The sequence below is a fragment of the Grammomys surdaster genome, unplaced genomic scaffold (assembly GCF_004785775.1).
Source record: "Grammomys surdaster isolate TR1022 unplaced genomic scaffold, NIH_TR_1.0 351, whole genome shotgun sequence".
NCBI lineage: Eukaryota > Metazoa > Chordata > Mammalia > Rodentia > Muridae > Grammomys > Grammomys surdaster.
Window position 1 is genome coordinate 2,769,698 of NW_021604770.1, and position 16,756 is coordinate 2,786,453.

The 16,756-nt window shown below is 40.7% G+C and overlaps 1 protein-coding gene across 1 annotated transcript in view; it reads left to right on the forward strand.

Annotated features, from left to right (window-relative positions):
- Positions 1-13,842, forward strand: part of Apob (apolipoprotein B) — a 37,980-nt gene extending 24,138 nt beyond the window's left edge. The window contains exons 24-29 of the mRNA XM_028779394.1: positions 79-224; positions 1,662-2,035; positions 2,636-10,105; positions 10,627-10,741; positions 10,842-11,025; positions 11,918-13,842. Of these exons, the coding sequence (XP_028635227.1) occupies positions 79-224; positions 1,662-2,035; positions 2,636-10,105; positions 10,627-10,741; positions 10,842-11,025; positions 11,918-13,453 (9,825 nt within the window). The 3' untranslated portion in view covers positions 13,454-13,842. The remainder of the gene's footprint in view (positions 1-78; positions 225-1,661; positions 2,036-2,635; positions 10,106-10,626; positions 10,742-10,841; positions 11,026-11,917) is intronic.
- Positions 13,843-16,756: the final 2,914 nt, after the last annotated feature.

Genomic DNA, 16,756 nt, shown 5'->3' on the forward strand with positions numbered 1-16,756 from the left:
CTGTCAGCTCATGTTAATTCTACTTGGAGGTCTATTCAGACCCATTTCTTGCTCTAAAACTGTCCTTTCTTTTTGTAGGCAACAAACACATGGCTTCAGATGGCAACCAGGGGTCTTCCTTACCCCCAAACTCTACAAGATCACCTCAATGGCCTCTCAGAGTTGAACCTCCAGAAACTGGGATTTCCTGACTTCCATATCCCAGACAACCTCTTCTTAAAGACGTAAGAGGGGACTAAAGAGCGTTATCTTTGTACTGTGCAAGGAAATGAGAACGTTTTACCTAGCCATTTTTGTTGAAAACTTTCAGAGGAATTACTTAGGCACTTGAAAACAATGAGCAGCTACAAGTAAACTCTGGTTTTTCCATCAGTAAAAATGAGGTCCCAATGTGAACACCAGCCCAGTATGGAGAACTTCAGAAAATGATTAAAGATTCTGAAAATCCTGTTTATTAATGGTACATCTATAACCACCCAAGTTTGCAAGGCATTCAAACTCAGCTATGGAGGGTCAGAACAGTCACTGAGCATTAGGTACTTATTTTTAGGAGATGATTAGCCACACACCCTAATTCTAATAGAAGATCCAGAAGCACACTGCTCACTCCATTTCTGTGTTAATAAATATGTGCGTAATACTTTATTTATTTCATGGAAAAAAGAGCGGAGCGTGAGCTAAGAAGACAATGTTTCCTAACTCAATGATCTTGGTATAATCCTCACAATTCAGAATCTCAAAAGCCCCGTGTTATATGGGCCCTCAGTGTGCTGTGGCTTAGGAGCACAATTGAACATGCTTGATTACTAGGATAAAGCTGAAATCTTCCCAAGCCCCAAACAGACCAAAATTGCTGAAGATAAAATGTGTTCTTTACAACTGGAATTCCAGTATGTGGGACTAGAGCAGGACTTTAATAGTAATCATTCATCCACCTGCTAAGTGTGGGGCTCAGAGCAGGCAGCAGCCTTCCCATATTACTGTAGTACACAGTGAATGGTCGTTCAAATATAACAAATACCACCTACTTTATTTTTATAGGCCATCCACATAGTCCACTGCATGTTGGACTGAAAAGATTGCAAAGCTCCTTTGATACCTCGAAGCAATTTCTGGGGTTCAGCAGAAAGGGTACTATCCAGATAACATCTCTAAGACCCAGAAAGGCTAATCCTAACATTCCCAATTAATGGAAGCTAAAACTATCACCCACTTTTTTTGACTCTTACATCCTTGTTCTTTTATATATCAACTTGCTTCTATTAGGCTTACCAAATACTTATCAAGTACTCACAATATGAAAAACAGTAAAGTAGAAACAGTAAGAAGACAGAAACTGAGTATGGTTTTGTCCTTTCTACCAGGAAGATACCTTGCAGATACCAAAAAATAAATCAACAAATAACTATATAAGCAGAGTTAGGATGTTCTCTTTAAGACTGATATAAGGGGCCATAATGATACAGAGGTGGCTCTTGAAAGGGTTTTGGAAGGGTTGGGGAGGCAGAGGAAAAGGAAAGAGATCCAAGCATAAGAAATACCCTGGTGAAAAGAACATAGTGGACTGGGGGAGGGCAAGTGTAATCTTGATGAAGCAGTCAAACAGAGAGTCTTGATTTCTTAATGTCTGACTGTGGGGACACTGTCTTTGTTCATTTCAGTGATGGCCGAGTCAAATACACACTGAACAAGAACAAAATAAAGATTAGCATCCCTTTGCCTTTGGGTGGCAAGTCTTCAAAAGACCTCAAGATGCCAGAGAGTGTAAGGATACCAGCCCTCAACTTCAAGCCTGTAGGATTTCATCTGCCATCTCGAGAGTTCCAGGTCCCCACTTTTACAATCCCCAAGACACACCAGCTGCAAGTGCCTCTCTTGGGTGTTCTAGATCTTTCCACAAATGTCTACAGCAACTTGTACAACTGGTCAGCCTCCTACACTGGTGGCAATACCAGCAGAGACCACTTCAGCCTTCAGGCTCAATACCGCATGAAGGCTGACTCCGTAGTTGACCTGTTTTCCTACAGTGTGCAAGGTGAGGCCTGCTCAGGAAACGGGACCATAGGGCTAATGTATCACACATTCTGATGGGAAAGCTCTAGGAAGAAAGGATTTGGGCTTTCCTGTAGATGCTTTTTGTTGTTGTTTGGCTTTGTTTGCTTGTTTGTTTTTGGCTTGTTTGCTTTGCTACTTGGAAGTCATTTCATTCGTTCAACAAATGAAAATATTTATTAAGCATATGGTATTTTTAATCTGTTAGATAGTAATAATAAAGCAGCCATATAGCTGAGTAATTATAATTAAGAAACACTATGCTACAGTATATGCTATACAGTATGAGGTACAGTAGAAGCATTTGATAAGAGAACCCAACAAAGTCTGTAGCAACCAAGGAAGGGTAACTGGAAGAATGCCTTTGATATCTTATATATATATAAGATATATATAAAATATATTATATATATCATATTATAATATTATAATATGATATATATAATATAATATATATTATAAATGTCACAATTACACAATTGATACAGCTATGTATAAGGTTCCTACTGAAAGATTTTCAACATAAAGGTTGTTGTAGAAATTTATTACTTAATTTAACCAATATCTTTGATTTTTCTGTTAGGATCTGGAGAAACAACATATGACAGCAAAAGCACATTCACATTATCATGTGACGGATCTCTACACCATAAATTTCTAGATTCAAAATTCAAAGTCAGCCATGTAGAAAAATTTGGAAACAACCCCGTCTCAAAAGGTTTACTAACGTTTGAAACATCTAGTACCTTGGGACCACAGATGTCTGCAACTGTTCACCTGAACTCAAAAAAGAAACAACATCTGTATGTCAAAGACATCAAGGTTGAGGGACAATTCAGAGCATCTTCATTTTATGCTCAAGGCGAATATGGCCTGTCTTATGAGAGAGATGCTACAAATGGCCAGATGAGTGGTGAATCCAACACAAAATTTAAGTCCACCTACTTCCAGGGCACCAACCAGATTGTGGGAATGTACCAGGATGGAACCCTCTCCATCACCTCCACCTCTGACCTACAAGACGGCATATTCAAGAACACAGCTTCCCTGAAATATGAAAACTATGAGCTGACTCTGAAATCTGACAGCAGTGGGCAGTATGAGAACTTTGCTACTTCCAATAAGCTGGACATGACCTTCTCTAAGCAAAGCGCATTGCTGCGTTCTGAACACCAGGCTAATTACAAGTCCCTGAGGCTTGCCACCCTTCTTTCAGGATCTCTCACTTCCCAGGGTCTAGAATTAAATGTTGACATCTTGGGCACTGACAAAATTAATACTGGTGCTCACAAGGCAACGCTAACAATTGCACGAGATGGACTATCTACCAGTGCAACTACCAACTTGAAGTACAGTCCCCTGCTGCTGGAGAATGAGTTGAACGCGGAGCTTGGGCTCTCTGGGGCATCCATGAAATTATCAACAAATGGCCGCTTCAAAGAACACCACGCAAAATTCAGTCTTGATGGGAGAGCTGCCCTCACGGAGGTGTCATTGGGAAGCATTTACCAGGCCATGATTCTGGGTACAGACAGCAAAAATATCTTCAACTTCAAACTCAGCCGAGAAGGGCTGAAGCTGTCCAATGAGATGATGGGCTCCTTTGCTGAAATGAAACTCGACCACATACATAGTCTGAACATTGTCGGTCTCTCACTGGACTTCTCCTCAAAAATGGACAATATTTACAGTGGAGACAAGTTTTATAAGCAGAATTTTAACTTACAGCTACAGCCCTATTCTTTTGTAACTACTTTAAGCAATGACCTGAGATATGATGCTCTAGATTTGACCAACAGTGGAAGGTTACGGCTGGAACCACTGAAACTGAATGTGGGTGGCAACTTTAAAGGAACATATCAAAATAATGAACTGAAACACATCTATACCATCTCTTATTCTGACCTGGTAGTAGCAACTTACAGAGCAGACACTGTAGCTAAGGTTCAGGGTGTGGAGTTCAGCCATAGACTAAATGCAGTCGTTGAAGGGCTGGCTTCCTCTGTTGATGTCACTACCGGCTACAATTCAGATCCACTGCATTTTAACAATGTTTTCCACTTTGTCCTGGCACCATTTACCTTGGGCATCGACACGCATACGAGTGGTGATGGGAAACTGTCCCTCTGGGGAGAACATACTGGGCAGCTGTATAGTAAGTTTCTGTTGAAAGCGGAACCTCTGGCACTTGCTTTCTCTCATGACTACAAAGGATCCACAAGCCACAATCTCCTGTACAAGAACAGCATCAGCACAGCTCTTGAACACACAGTCGGTGTCTTGCTGACACCAGCTGAACAGACAAGCACCTGGAAATTCAAGACCAGACTGAATGACAAGGTATACAGCCAGGACTTTGAAGCCTACAACACTAAAGACAAAATAGGTGTTGAGCTTAGTGGACGGGCAGATCTCTCTGGGCTGGACTCTTCAATTAAACTTCCGTTTTTCTACAGTGAGCCTGTCAATGTCCCTAATGGCTTAGAGATAAATGATGCTGTTGACAGGCCCCAAGAATTCGAAATTGTTGCTATGGTGAAGTACGATAAGAACCAGGATGTTCACACCATCAGCCTCCCATTCTTCAAAAGCCTGCCAGATTATTTGGAGAGAAATCGAAGAGGAATTATAAGTCTACTGGAAGCCATGCAGAGGGAATTACAACGCCTCAGTGTTGATCAGTTTGTGAGGAAATACAGAGCGGCCCTGAGCAGACTTCCTCAGCAGATTCATGATTATCTGAATGCATCTGACTGGGAGAGACAAGTAGCTGGTGCCAAGGAAAAATTAACTTCTTTCATGGAAAATTATAGAATTACAGATAATGATGTACTAATTGCCTTAGACAGTGCCAAAATCAACTTCAATGAAAAACTCTCTCAACTTGAGACATACGTGATACAATTTGATCAGTATATTAAAGATAATTATGATCCACATGACTTAAAAAGAACTATTGCTCAGATTATTGATCTAATCATTGAAAAGTTAAAAATTCTTGATGAACAGTATCATATCCGTGTAAATCTAGCAAAATCAATCCATAATCTATATTTATTCGTTGAAAATGTTGATCTTAATCAAATCAGTAGTAGTAGCGCCTCTTGGATCCAAAATGTGGATACCAAATATCAAATCAGAACTCAAATACAAGAAAAACTACAGCAGCTCAGGACACAAATTCAGAATATAGACATTCAACAGCTTGCTGCAGAGGTAAAACAACAGATTGAAGCTATTGATGTCACAATACATTTAGATCAATTGAGAACTGCAATTCTATTCCAAAGAATAAGTGACATTATTGAGCGTGTCAAATATTTTGTTATGAATCTTATTGAAGATTTTAAAGTAATTGAGAAAATCAATACTTTTAGAGTTATAGTCCGTGAGCTAATTGAGAAATATGAAGTAGACCAACAAATCCAGGTTTTAATGGATAAATCAGTGGAGTTGGCTCACAGATACAGCCTGAGTGAGCCTTTTCAGAAACTAAGTAATGTGCTACAGCAAATTGAGATAAAAGATTACTATGAAAAATTGGTTGGGTTTATTGATGATACTGTCGAGTGGCTTAAAGCATTGTCTTTCAAAAATGTCATTGAAGAACTAAATAGATTTATTGACACGTTGGTGAAGAAGTTGAAAGCATTTGATTATCACCAGTTTGTAGACAAAACCAACAGCAAAATCCGTGAGATGACTCAGAGAATCAATGCTGAAATCCAAGCTCTCGAACTTCCACAGAAAACTGCAGCATTAAAACTGTTGATAGAAGACTTCAAAACCACAGTCTCCAACCATCTAGAAAGACTCAAGGACACGAAAGTAACTGTGGTCGTTGATTGGCTGCAGGATGCCTTGACTCAAATAAAAGCCCATTTCCAAGATACTCTAGAAGATGTACGAGACCGAATTTATCAAATGGACATTCAGTGGGAACTGGAGCACTGCTTGTCTCTGATAAGCCAAGTTTACAGTACACTGGTCACCTATATTTCTGATTGGTGGACTCTGACTGCTAAAAACATAGCAGACTTCGCAGAGCAATATTCTATCCAAAACTGGGCTGAGAGTGTGAACGTACTTGTGGAACAAGGATTCACAGTTCCTGAAATCCAAACATTTCTGGGGACCATGCCTGCATTTGAGGTCAGTCTCCGTGCTCTCCAAGAAGCTAACTTTCAGACACCTGACTTTATAGTCCCCTTGACAGATTTGAGGATTCCATCAATTCAGATAAACTTCAAAATGTTAAAAAATATAAAAATCCCATTGAGATTTTCCACTCCAGAATTCACTCTTCTCAACACCTTCCATGTCCATTCCTTTACAATTGACTTGCTGGAAATAAAAGCAAAGATAATTAGAACTATCGACCAAATGCTGAGCAGTGAGCTACAGTGGCCTCTTCCAGAAGTGTACTTGAGAGACCTGGAGATGGTGAACATTCGTCTTGCAAGACTCACTCTGCCAGACTTCCATGTACCAGAAATCACAATTCCAGAATTCACAATCCCAAATGTCAATCTCAAAGATTTACAGGTTCCTGATCTTCACATTCCAGAATTCCAGCTTCCTCGCCTCTCACACACCATGGAAATACCTGCTTTTGGCAAACTGCATAGCATCCTGAAGATCCAATCTCCTCTCTTTAGATTAGATGCTAATGCCAACATACAGAATGTAACTACTTCAGAGAACAAAGCAGAGATTGTGGCTTCTGTCACTGCTAGAGGAGAGTCCAAATTGGAAGCTCTCAATTTTGATTTTCAAGCACAAGCTCAATTCCTAGAGTTAAATACTAATCCTCTGGTCATGAAGGAATCCATGAACTTCTCCAGTAAGCATGTGAGAATGGAACATGAGGGTGAGATATTATTTTCTGGAAAGGCCATTGAGGGAAAAGCAGATACTGTCGCAAGTTTACACACAGAGAAAAATACAGTAGAGTTTAATAATGGTATAATTGTCAACATAAACAATCAGCTCACCCTTGAGAGTCACACAAAGTACTTCCACAAGTTGAGTGTCCCCAGCCTGGACTTCTCCAGTAAGGCTTCTCTTAATAATGAAATCAAGACACTATTAGAAGCTGGACATGTGGCATGGACCTCTTCGGGGACAGGGTCATGGAACTGGGCCTGTCCCAACTTCTCGGATGAAGGCATACATTCGTCCCAAATTAGCTTTACTGTGAACGGCCCCGTTACTTCTTTTGCTTTTTCAAATAACATAAATGGCAAACACCTAAGGGTCATCCAAAAACTGACTTACGAATCTGGCTTCATCAACTATTCTAAGTTTGAAGTTGACTCAAAAGTTGAATCTCAGCACATGGGCTCCAGCATTCTAACTGCCAAAGGTCAGGCACTGCTCAGGGATGCAAAGGCAGAAATGACTATTGAGCACAAGGCCAGCCTAAATGGAAAAGTTATTGGAACTTTGAAAAATTCTCTTTTCTTTACAGCACAACCATTTGAGATTACTGCATCCACAAATAATGAAGGAAATTTGAAAGTTAGTTTTCCTCTAAAGTTGACTGGGAAAATAGACTTCCTGAATAACCATGCATTGTTTCTGAGTCCCCATGCCCAACAAGCAAGCTGGCAAGCAAGTGCTAGATTCAATCAGTACAAATACAGTCAAAATTTTTCTGCTATTAACAATGAACACAACATAGAAGCCAGTATAGGAATGAATGGAGATGCAAATCTGGATTTCTTAAACATTCCTTTAACAATTCCTGAAATTAATCTACCTTACACCAGGTTCACAACTCCCTTGCTAAAGGATTTCTCCATATGGGAAGAAACAGGCTTGAAAGACTTTTTGAAGACAACAAAACAATCATTTGATATGAGTGTAAAGGCTCAATATAAAAAGAACAGAGACAAGCATTCCATTGTTATCCCTCTGAGTGTGTTTTATGAGTTTGTTCTCAACAATGTCAATTCTTGGGACAGAAAATTTGAGAAAGTCAGAGACAATGCATTACATTTTCTTACCACATCCTATAATGAAGCAAAAATTAAGTTTGATGAGTACAAAACTGAAAATTCCCTCAATCAACCCTCTGAGACCTTTCGAAATCGTGGATACACTATCCCAGTTGTCAACATTGAAGTATCTCCATTTGCTGTAGAGACACTGGCATCTAGCCATGTGATCCCCAAAGCAATCAGCACCCCAAGTGTCATAATTCCAGGTCCTAACATCATCGTGCCTTCATACAGATTAGTGCTGCCATCTTTAGAGTTGCCAGTTTTTCATGTTCCTAGGAATCTACTCAAGTTTTCTCTCCCAGATTTCAAGGAATTGAGCACTATTGACAATATTTATATTCCAGCCATGGGCAATTTTACCTATGACTTTTCTTTTAAATCAACTGTCATCACACTGAATACCAATGCTGGACTTTATAACCAATCAGATATTGTTGCCCATTTCCTTTCTTCCTCTTCATTTGTCACGGATGCCCTCCAGTACAAATTAGAGGGTACATCACGTCTAACACGGAAAAAAGGGTTGAAGCTCGCCACAGCTGTCTCTCTAACTAACAAATTTGTAAAGGGCAGTCATGACAGCACCATTAGCTTAGCCAAGAAAAACATGGAAGCATCAGTGAAAACAACAGCTAACCTCCATGGTCCCATTTTCACAATGAACTTCAAGCAGGAACTTAACGGAAATACCAAGTCAAAGCCCACTGTCTCATCATCCATGGAACTAAACTATGACTTCAACTCCACAAAGCTGCACTCTACTGCAAAAGGAGGTGTTGACCACAAGTTCAGCTTAGAAAGTCTCACTTCCTACTTTTCCATTGAGTCATTCACCAAAGGAAATATCAAGGGTTCTTTCCTTTCACAGGACTATTCAGGAAGTGTTGCCAGTGAGGCAAATGTATACCTGAATTCCAAAGGTACTCGGTCTTCAGTAAGGCTACAAGGAGATTCCAAAGTTGATGGTATCTGGCACTTTGAAGTAGGAGAAAATTTTGCTGTAGAAGCCACCCTCCTCCGACGCATCTATGCCACATGGGAACACAATATGAAAAACCATTTGCAGATGTACAGCTACTTCTTCACAAAAGGAAAGCAAACATGCAGAGCCACCCTGGACCTCTCCCCATGGACCATGTCAACCCTTCTACAGGTTCATGGGAGTCAACCCAGTTCCCTCCTTGACCTCCATCACTTTGACCAGGAAGTGATCCTGAAAGCTAACACTAAGAACCAGAAGGTCAACTGGAAAAGTGGGGTCCGGATTGAATCACAGATTCTTCAGCACAATGCACAGTTCTCCAATGACCAAGAAGAGGTACGCCTTGACATTTCAGGATCCTTAGAAGGACAGCTCTGGGACCTTGAAAATATCCTTGTACCAGTGTATGGAAAGAGCTTGCAGGAACTCCTACAGATGGACGGAAAACGACAGTATCTTCAAGCTTCAACTTCCCTTCTATATACCAAAAACCCCAATGGCTATCTCCTCTCACTCCCTGTACAAGAACTGGCTGATAGATTCATTATACCAGGACTAAAACTGAATGACTTCAGTGGAATAAAAATCTATAAGAAATTAAGTACTTCACCATTTGCCCTCAACCTAACAATGCTACCCAAAGTAAAATTCCCCAGGGTTGACCTGTTAACACGATACTCTAAACCAGAGGGCTCTTCTGTCCCTATTTTTGAGGCAATTATACCTGAAATACAGTTAACTGTGTCCCAGTTTACACTTCCAAAGAGCTTTCCAGTTGGCAGCACTGACTTTGATCTGAATAAGTTAGCCAACACGATTGCAGATGTTGATCTTCCTAGTGTCACCCTGCCAGAGCAGACCATTGAGATCCCATCCTTTGAGTTCTCCATACCTGCTGGAATTTTCATTCCTTTCTTTGGAGAACTGACTGCACGTGTTGGGATGGCTTCTCCCCTGTATAATGTCACTTGGAGCGCTGGTTTGAAAAACAAAACAGATCATGTTGAAACGTTCCTGGATTCCACGTGCACTTCAACCTTGCCGTTTCTGGAGTATGCTCTAAAAGGTAAGGAAATGTTCTTCCTCCTCTCCTGGATATTACATGTTTCCAACTGAGTTCTGAGTAAGTAACTGTGTATTTAATTAACATCAAAGGCACAATTGTTATCTATAGCATAATGTAGAACTACATGAAGAATGTGTATGTACCTCCATATATTCTTAAAACAAAACTAGAAAGCCTACTGACATTGAAGAACATCCCTTTAAATAGTTTTTGTCTGTTATAATTTAAGTACTAATAATACCTCCATTTTATTTAAATGAAAAAAATAGGGATTTGGAGTATTGCTCTGTGGAACACAACATTCTTGGCATATATGAGGCCCTGAGTTCAAACCCCAGTACTACCACAAAATAATAACAGTAATAATAGTAATGATAATAATAATAATTTTTAAAATCTATAGACTGCACATGATATGTTTAAAACTGGTACATATTTGGTTAAGATATCTGTCCTAGTTTTCACTACATACACACACATAAAATGATGTACCAATGACATACAAATTCTCTCCTATACAGTTGTGGAAACACACAAAATTGAAGATGATATGTTCATCTATAAGATCAAAGGAACACTTCAACACTGTGACTTCAATGTGGAGTATAACGAAGATGGTCTATTTAAAGGACTTTGGTATGAAAGTTTTATTGACATTTGGTGTCTTTTCAAAACTTGTGGTGCTTGCCATCTCTGGACCCCTTCTACTATGACTCCTCTGCTTTTCTGCTTTCAGGGACTGGCAGGGAGAGGCTCACCTGGACATCACCAGCCCAGCACTGACTGACTTCCATCTGCACTACAAAGAAGACAAGACAAGTCTGTCTGCCTCAGCAGCCTCTTCGGTCATAGGCACCGTGGGTCTGGATTCGAGCACAGATGATCAGAGTGTGAAGCTGAATGTCTACTTCCACCCTCAGGTGGGTCCCAGCTGATGAGTATCACATGCTCAAGAGCACGTGGGGAGCTAGAGATGATGCATCTTATTCTAGACAGTCCCTGAGAGCATGCTCAAAATAGATGAAAGACAAGTGGTAAGCTCAACATCTTCATTGAGGTACTACTGTCCTGAAAACATTATAGTCAATCTTTGCTGAGCTTAATTATTAGACACGCCCATGATACCCAATTAACTCTATTATTTTATGACTTCCTGGACAAAGATGAGGTCCATACCTCATCTCCCAAGGCATGCATAAACTCTGCCACATGAACATTTTTTTTTAAATTATGGTTTCTAGATTTTATTTTTGAGGCTTCATAATTCTTCCCTACAGTAAAACTGTTTGATTGAGGCACATCAAATACATATCATGTCATTTATAAGCTCTGCTGGGATTAAATCAAAGATGACATTGCTAAAAGGAAAGACATAAACCTAAAGCCTGTCACAAGTGTGGCAAATGGATGCTGAAGTTGGAATTGTTGGCTGGACTTTTCCTTCTTCATTATTCCAGAATGTGTCCTTCCCTGCCTCTTTCTTCCTTCTTCCTTCACCTTCTCTCAATTCTCCATTCAAGAAGGGCTTAGTGTTAAATATTATTAAATAGATACCACATATATCTTATTATCCTTCCTGGAGCATGTGATAAAGAGAAATTAACAACAGTGGGCCTGTTTAACCATAAACCATAAGTCATGTTAGTTCCCATGAACTAACATGGGAAAGATAAATTCCCCTTCAGAATACTGATGACCCTCCCCTCATCTTTACTTTTAAGTGCTAATTACTTCTTAATGTAGTATATTGTATAATCAGAGTCACTGAAAACATGGGGTTTTTTTTTATCTGTTTTGTTTTTCTGGTTTTAGTCCTCTCCAGATAAGAAACTCAGCATATTCAAAACTGAGTGGCGGAACAAGGAGTCTGATGGTAAAATGTACATCAAAATTAATTGGGAAGAAGAGGCAGCTTCCAGATTGCTTGGCTCCCTAAAAAGCAATGTACCTAAGGCTTCTGAGGCTATTTATGACTATGTCAATAAATACCACCTGGGATATGCTTCTTCAGAGCTAAGAAAAAGTCTACAAGACAATGCTGAACATGCCATAAGGATGGTTGATGAAATGAACGTGAATTTCCAGAGAGTAGCCCGTGATACATATCAGAATCTGTATGAGGAGATGTTGGCTCAGGAGAGCCAGAGCATCCCTGAGAAACTCAAAAAGAGGGTGTTAGGCAGTCTAGTAAGTGTTACTCAGAAGTACCACATGGTAGTAACACGGCTGATGGACTCATTCATTCATTTCCTGAAGTTCAATAGAGTCCGGTTGCCAGGTATTGCTGGAACGTATACTGTCGATGAACTCTACACTATAGTCATGAGGGAAATCAAGAAGTCACTGTCTCAGCTGTTTAGTGGGTTAGGAAACCTGTTTTCCTATGTTCAAGACCAAGTAGAGAAATCGAGATTAATCAATAACATAACATTTAACTGTCCTTTTTTCCTAAAACCTTGTAAACTAAAAGACGTCATATCGCTTTTCAAAGAGGACTTAAATATTTTATCAAACATAGTCCAACTGGATACCAAATTTACAACAATGCTAAGTGATCTTCAGAGGTTTTTGGAGAGACTTTTAGACATCATAGAAGAGCAAATTAAATGCCTAAAGGACAATGAATCTACTTGTGTCGCTGATTATATCAACGTATTCTTCAAAATACAGGTTCCATATGCTTTTAAATCCCTAAGAGAAGACATATACTCTGTCTTCAGTGAATTTAATGACTTTTTTCAATCCATACTTCAGGAAGGGTCCTACAAACTACAGCAGGTCCATCAGTATATGAAGGCCCTTCGTGAAGAGTATTTTGATCCAAGCATGGTTGGCTGGACAGTAAAATACTATGAAATAGAAGAAAAGATGGTGGACCTGATCAAGACCCTTTTAGTCTCCCTTAGGGATTTCTACTCTGAATACAGTATGACAGCTGCTAATTTTGCTTCCAAAATATCAACTCAAGTTGAACAATTTGTGTCCAGGGATATCAGAGAATATCTCAGCATGCTTGCTGACATAAATGGAAAGGGGAGTGAAAAGATTACAGAGCTTTCTATTGTGGCAAAGGAAGCAATGGAAAGCTGGGCCACTGCAGTGGCAGAAATAATGGCTAATTACCCCCAGCAGTTCCATTCCAAACTGCAGGATTTTTCAGACCAACTCTCTGGCTACTATGAAAAATTTGTTGCTGAGTGTACAAGATTGATTGACCTGTCCATTCAAAACTACCATGTATTTCTCAGATACATCACTGAGTTACTGAAAAAGCTGCAGTTGGCCACAGCCAATAATGTGAGCCCCTACGTAAGGTTTGCTCAAGGAGAACTGATGATCACCTTCTGATTTGTCTACTGATGCATTCCAATTAAACCTTCACATAGTGGGAGACTTTGTGGACTACTATAAAAACCATCCCGAGCCAGCCCTGCAGCCAACAGCAAGAGCAAGAAGCACATAGGAACTCCACCTGCAGCCAAGCTGGCACAAGGACCAAGAACTTTGAAGCAGCTAGAACTCAAGATGACATATTCTACAAGTTAGGAAAAAAAATCAAGATCTGAGTTGTTTTATCAAACTCGAGATGGAGAGTGGGAGGGAGGGGAAAACAAATAAATACTTCCTTATTGTGTAGCATACCCCTCAACTTGGTTCATTTGTATTGGAACATACTAGATTGCGAGCAATCTGGCCTTCCTAACCCTGTTTCAGAAAAAAAATAGGGATAATATCTATATAGGATTATTCGTGAAAATTATTTAAATTAATAGGGGTGGGAAAGTTTTTCCATTTTAATGTTGTGTACAACCAAAGGGCTATTGTTATGAGGTGATTGGTTAAGGTACTCTTATGTTAAAGAAAGAAAGGAGGTAGAAGGATCGGTCCTGCTCAGGATCATTCATTCACTACATTCTCTATGGTAGTAAGGTAGATAATCTGTCTACTATTCTTGTCTATCTAGCTGAGTCATCATCTGATGGGTGTCAGCAAATGGCAATGGAGATTGTAAGTAAAAAGGGTTAAGGAACAGAAAGCAGTTGTGGGAAAGGTTGGGATAGACCTTAGTGGGTTACGGACAATGAAAGAGAAAGGTCAATTCAAGAAGAGGAGAATGGGAAAGGATACACGGAAGTGTGGTGTGAACACCGGATTCCCTATTTAGAGAAGACAGGAAGTGTAAAAGGGAGACTGAATTGGAAGGGTCAGCCTGGCAAGATTTCAGAGTACGTGAATGTTGGGATGAAAGGTGGCTTCACCTCTCTGTTGAAGAAGGGCATCCAGTGAGACATTTTGACCAGTGCTTAGAGAACTCAATGTGGTAACATATGCATAACTTACAATGGAATAGATCTGAGATGTGAGGCTGTGCCTGAGTCCCTCTGAAAGGTCGACTTGGGAAGTCATGAATGGTGAGGAGGATTCTAGTAAAAGCAGATATAAATGCAGAACTGAAAGGATCAAGTGACTCGTTGTTCAAAGCAAAGGCAGTGGACTACCTGGTTGGGCCTCAGGGGAAGAGGAGGTACTTAGTCCTGCTGGGACTAGATGTCCCAGGGTTGTGTGGTACCTAAGAGGGTTTCATCTTCTTTGAGGAAAAGAGGTAATGGGGAGGGATTTGCAAGGGCAGGAGTGGGAGGAGAGGAGCAATGGGGACTGGAATGGGGATATAATGTGAATTTAAAAAATATGGAAAAAAAAAAAGAAAGCAGGCTGAGCAAGCCATGAAGAGTAGCCAGTAAGCAACACACCTCTATGGCCTCTGTATCAGCTCTGGACTCTGGGTTCCTGCACTGTTTGAACTCTTACCCTAGCTGCCTTTCATGATAGACTGTAGTATGAAAATATAAATGAAGTAAGTCATTTTCTTCCCAGATTGCCTTTGGTTATAGCATTTCATCACAGCAATAACAACCCTGATTAGGATAATAACTGGATATAAAAGCCCTCAGCAGATACTGGTGCTATGTACTTGAGTTTCCTATCTTTCAGAACCACAAAAAACCTGAGATTTTTCCCGGCATCACTTACCTAGTCTTTCCCCTGCTCTTTGATCTCTCTCACCTTTCCTTCAATTTCTGATCCTGAACTCTAACAACTCTAACTCAGCTTTACTTTTCACTGCCTTTGCCCATCCCCACTTCTCCTCTGAGAGGGTGGCAGCCCACTTGGTTATCCCTCGACACCTGACACATCAAGTCTCTGCAGGGCTAAGAGAATCCTCTCCCACTGAGGCCAGAGAAGTCAGCTCAGTTAGAAGAGTATATTCCACAGACAGGCAACAGCTTTAGGGATAGTTCCCTCTCCTGTTGCAGAGAATTCATATAAAGACTGGGCTGCACATTGGCTACGTGTGTGTGTGAGTCCTAGGTCCAGCCCGTGTATGCTTTTTGGTTGGTGTTTCAGACTCTGAGACCCACAAGGGTCCAGGTTAGTTAACTCTGTTGGTCTTCCTGTGGAGTTCCTATCCCCTTTGGGGCTCTCAGTTCTTCTCCAAACTCTTCCATAAGAGTCTCTGAGCTCCATCCGATATTTGGCTGTGGGTCTTTGCATCAGTTTCAGTCAGTTGATGGGTGGAGCCCCTCAGAAGACAATCATGCTAAGCTCCTGTCTGCAAGCATAACAGAATATTATTAATAGTGTCAGGGATTAGTGCTCACCCATGGGATGGGTCTCAAGTTGGATTGGTTATTGGTTGGCCAACCTCTTCAATCTCTGCTGTATCCCCTGTCCCTGCATTTCTTGTAGACAGGATAAATTTTGGGTCAAAAGTTTTGTGGATGGGTTGGTGTCGTTATTGCTCCACTGGGGCTCCTGCCTGGCTACAGGAAGTGGCCTCTTCAGGTTTCATATCCCCACCATTGTAAGTCTCAACTAAGGTCATCCTCATTAATTCCAGTGAGCCTCCCCACTCCCAGATCTCTGGCACGTTCTAGAGATGCCCCCACCCCACCTCCACCAGATGCAGATTTCTGTTCATTCTCCTGGCCCTCTGACACTCTCTCCTTGTGCTTCTTCACACCTGATCCTGAACTTCCCCATCTCACTCCCCATCCCCTCTCCCACCTAGATCCCTCCTTCCTATGACTATTTTATTTCCCCTTCCAAGTGAGATTCAAGCATCCTCACTTGGGTCTTACTTCTTGATTAGCTTCTTTGGGTCTGTGGACTGTAGTATTTGTTCTTAGCCTTGCAAAAGCTTTTCAGTTTTATGAGGTCCCATTTGGTGTTCTATTCAGCAATTTGTGCCAATGCATTCAAAGCAGTTACCCACTATAGAACCTAGGACCACCAGCCCAAGATGATACCACCCAAAGTGGTCTGGGCTCTCCAACACCAGTTACTAGTTAAGAAAATGTACTACTTTCTTGCCTTCAAATAGATGTTATAGAAGCATCTACTTGATTAAGGTTCCCTCTTCTCAGATGACTCTAGCATGTGTCAAAATGACATAATAACTAGCCAGCACAGTCATAAAACGGCAGAAGGAAAAGCAGAGTCAAGGAAATAGCAAGAGAGGCGGGAGAAGGAAGAGAGGAAAGAAGGAAGGAAGGAAGGAAGGAAGGAAGGAAGGAAGGAAGGAAGGAAGGAAGGAAGGAAGTTGGATAGAATTCCTCTTTTTATAACTAACCAACTCCCTTAATAACAGGA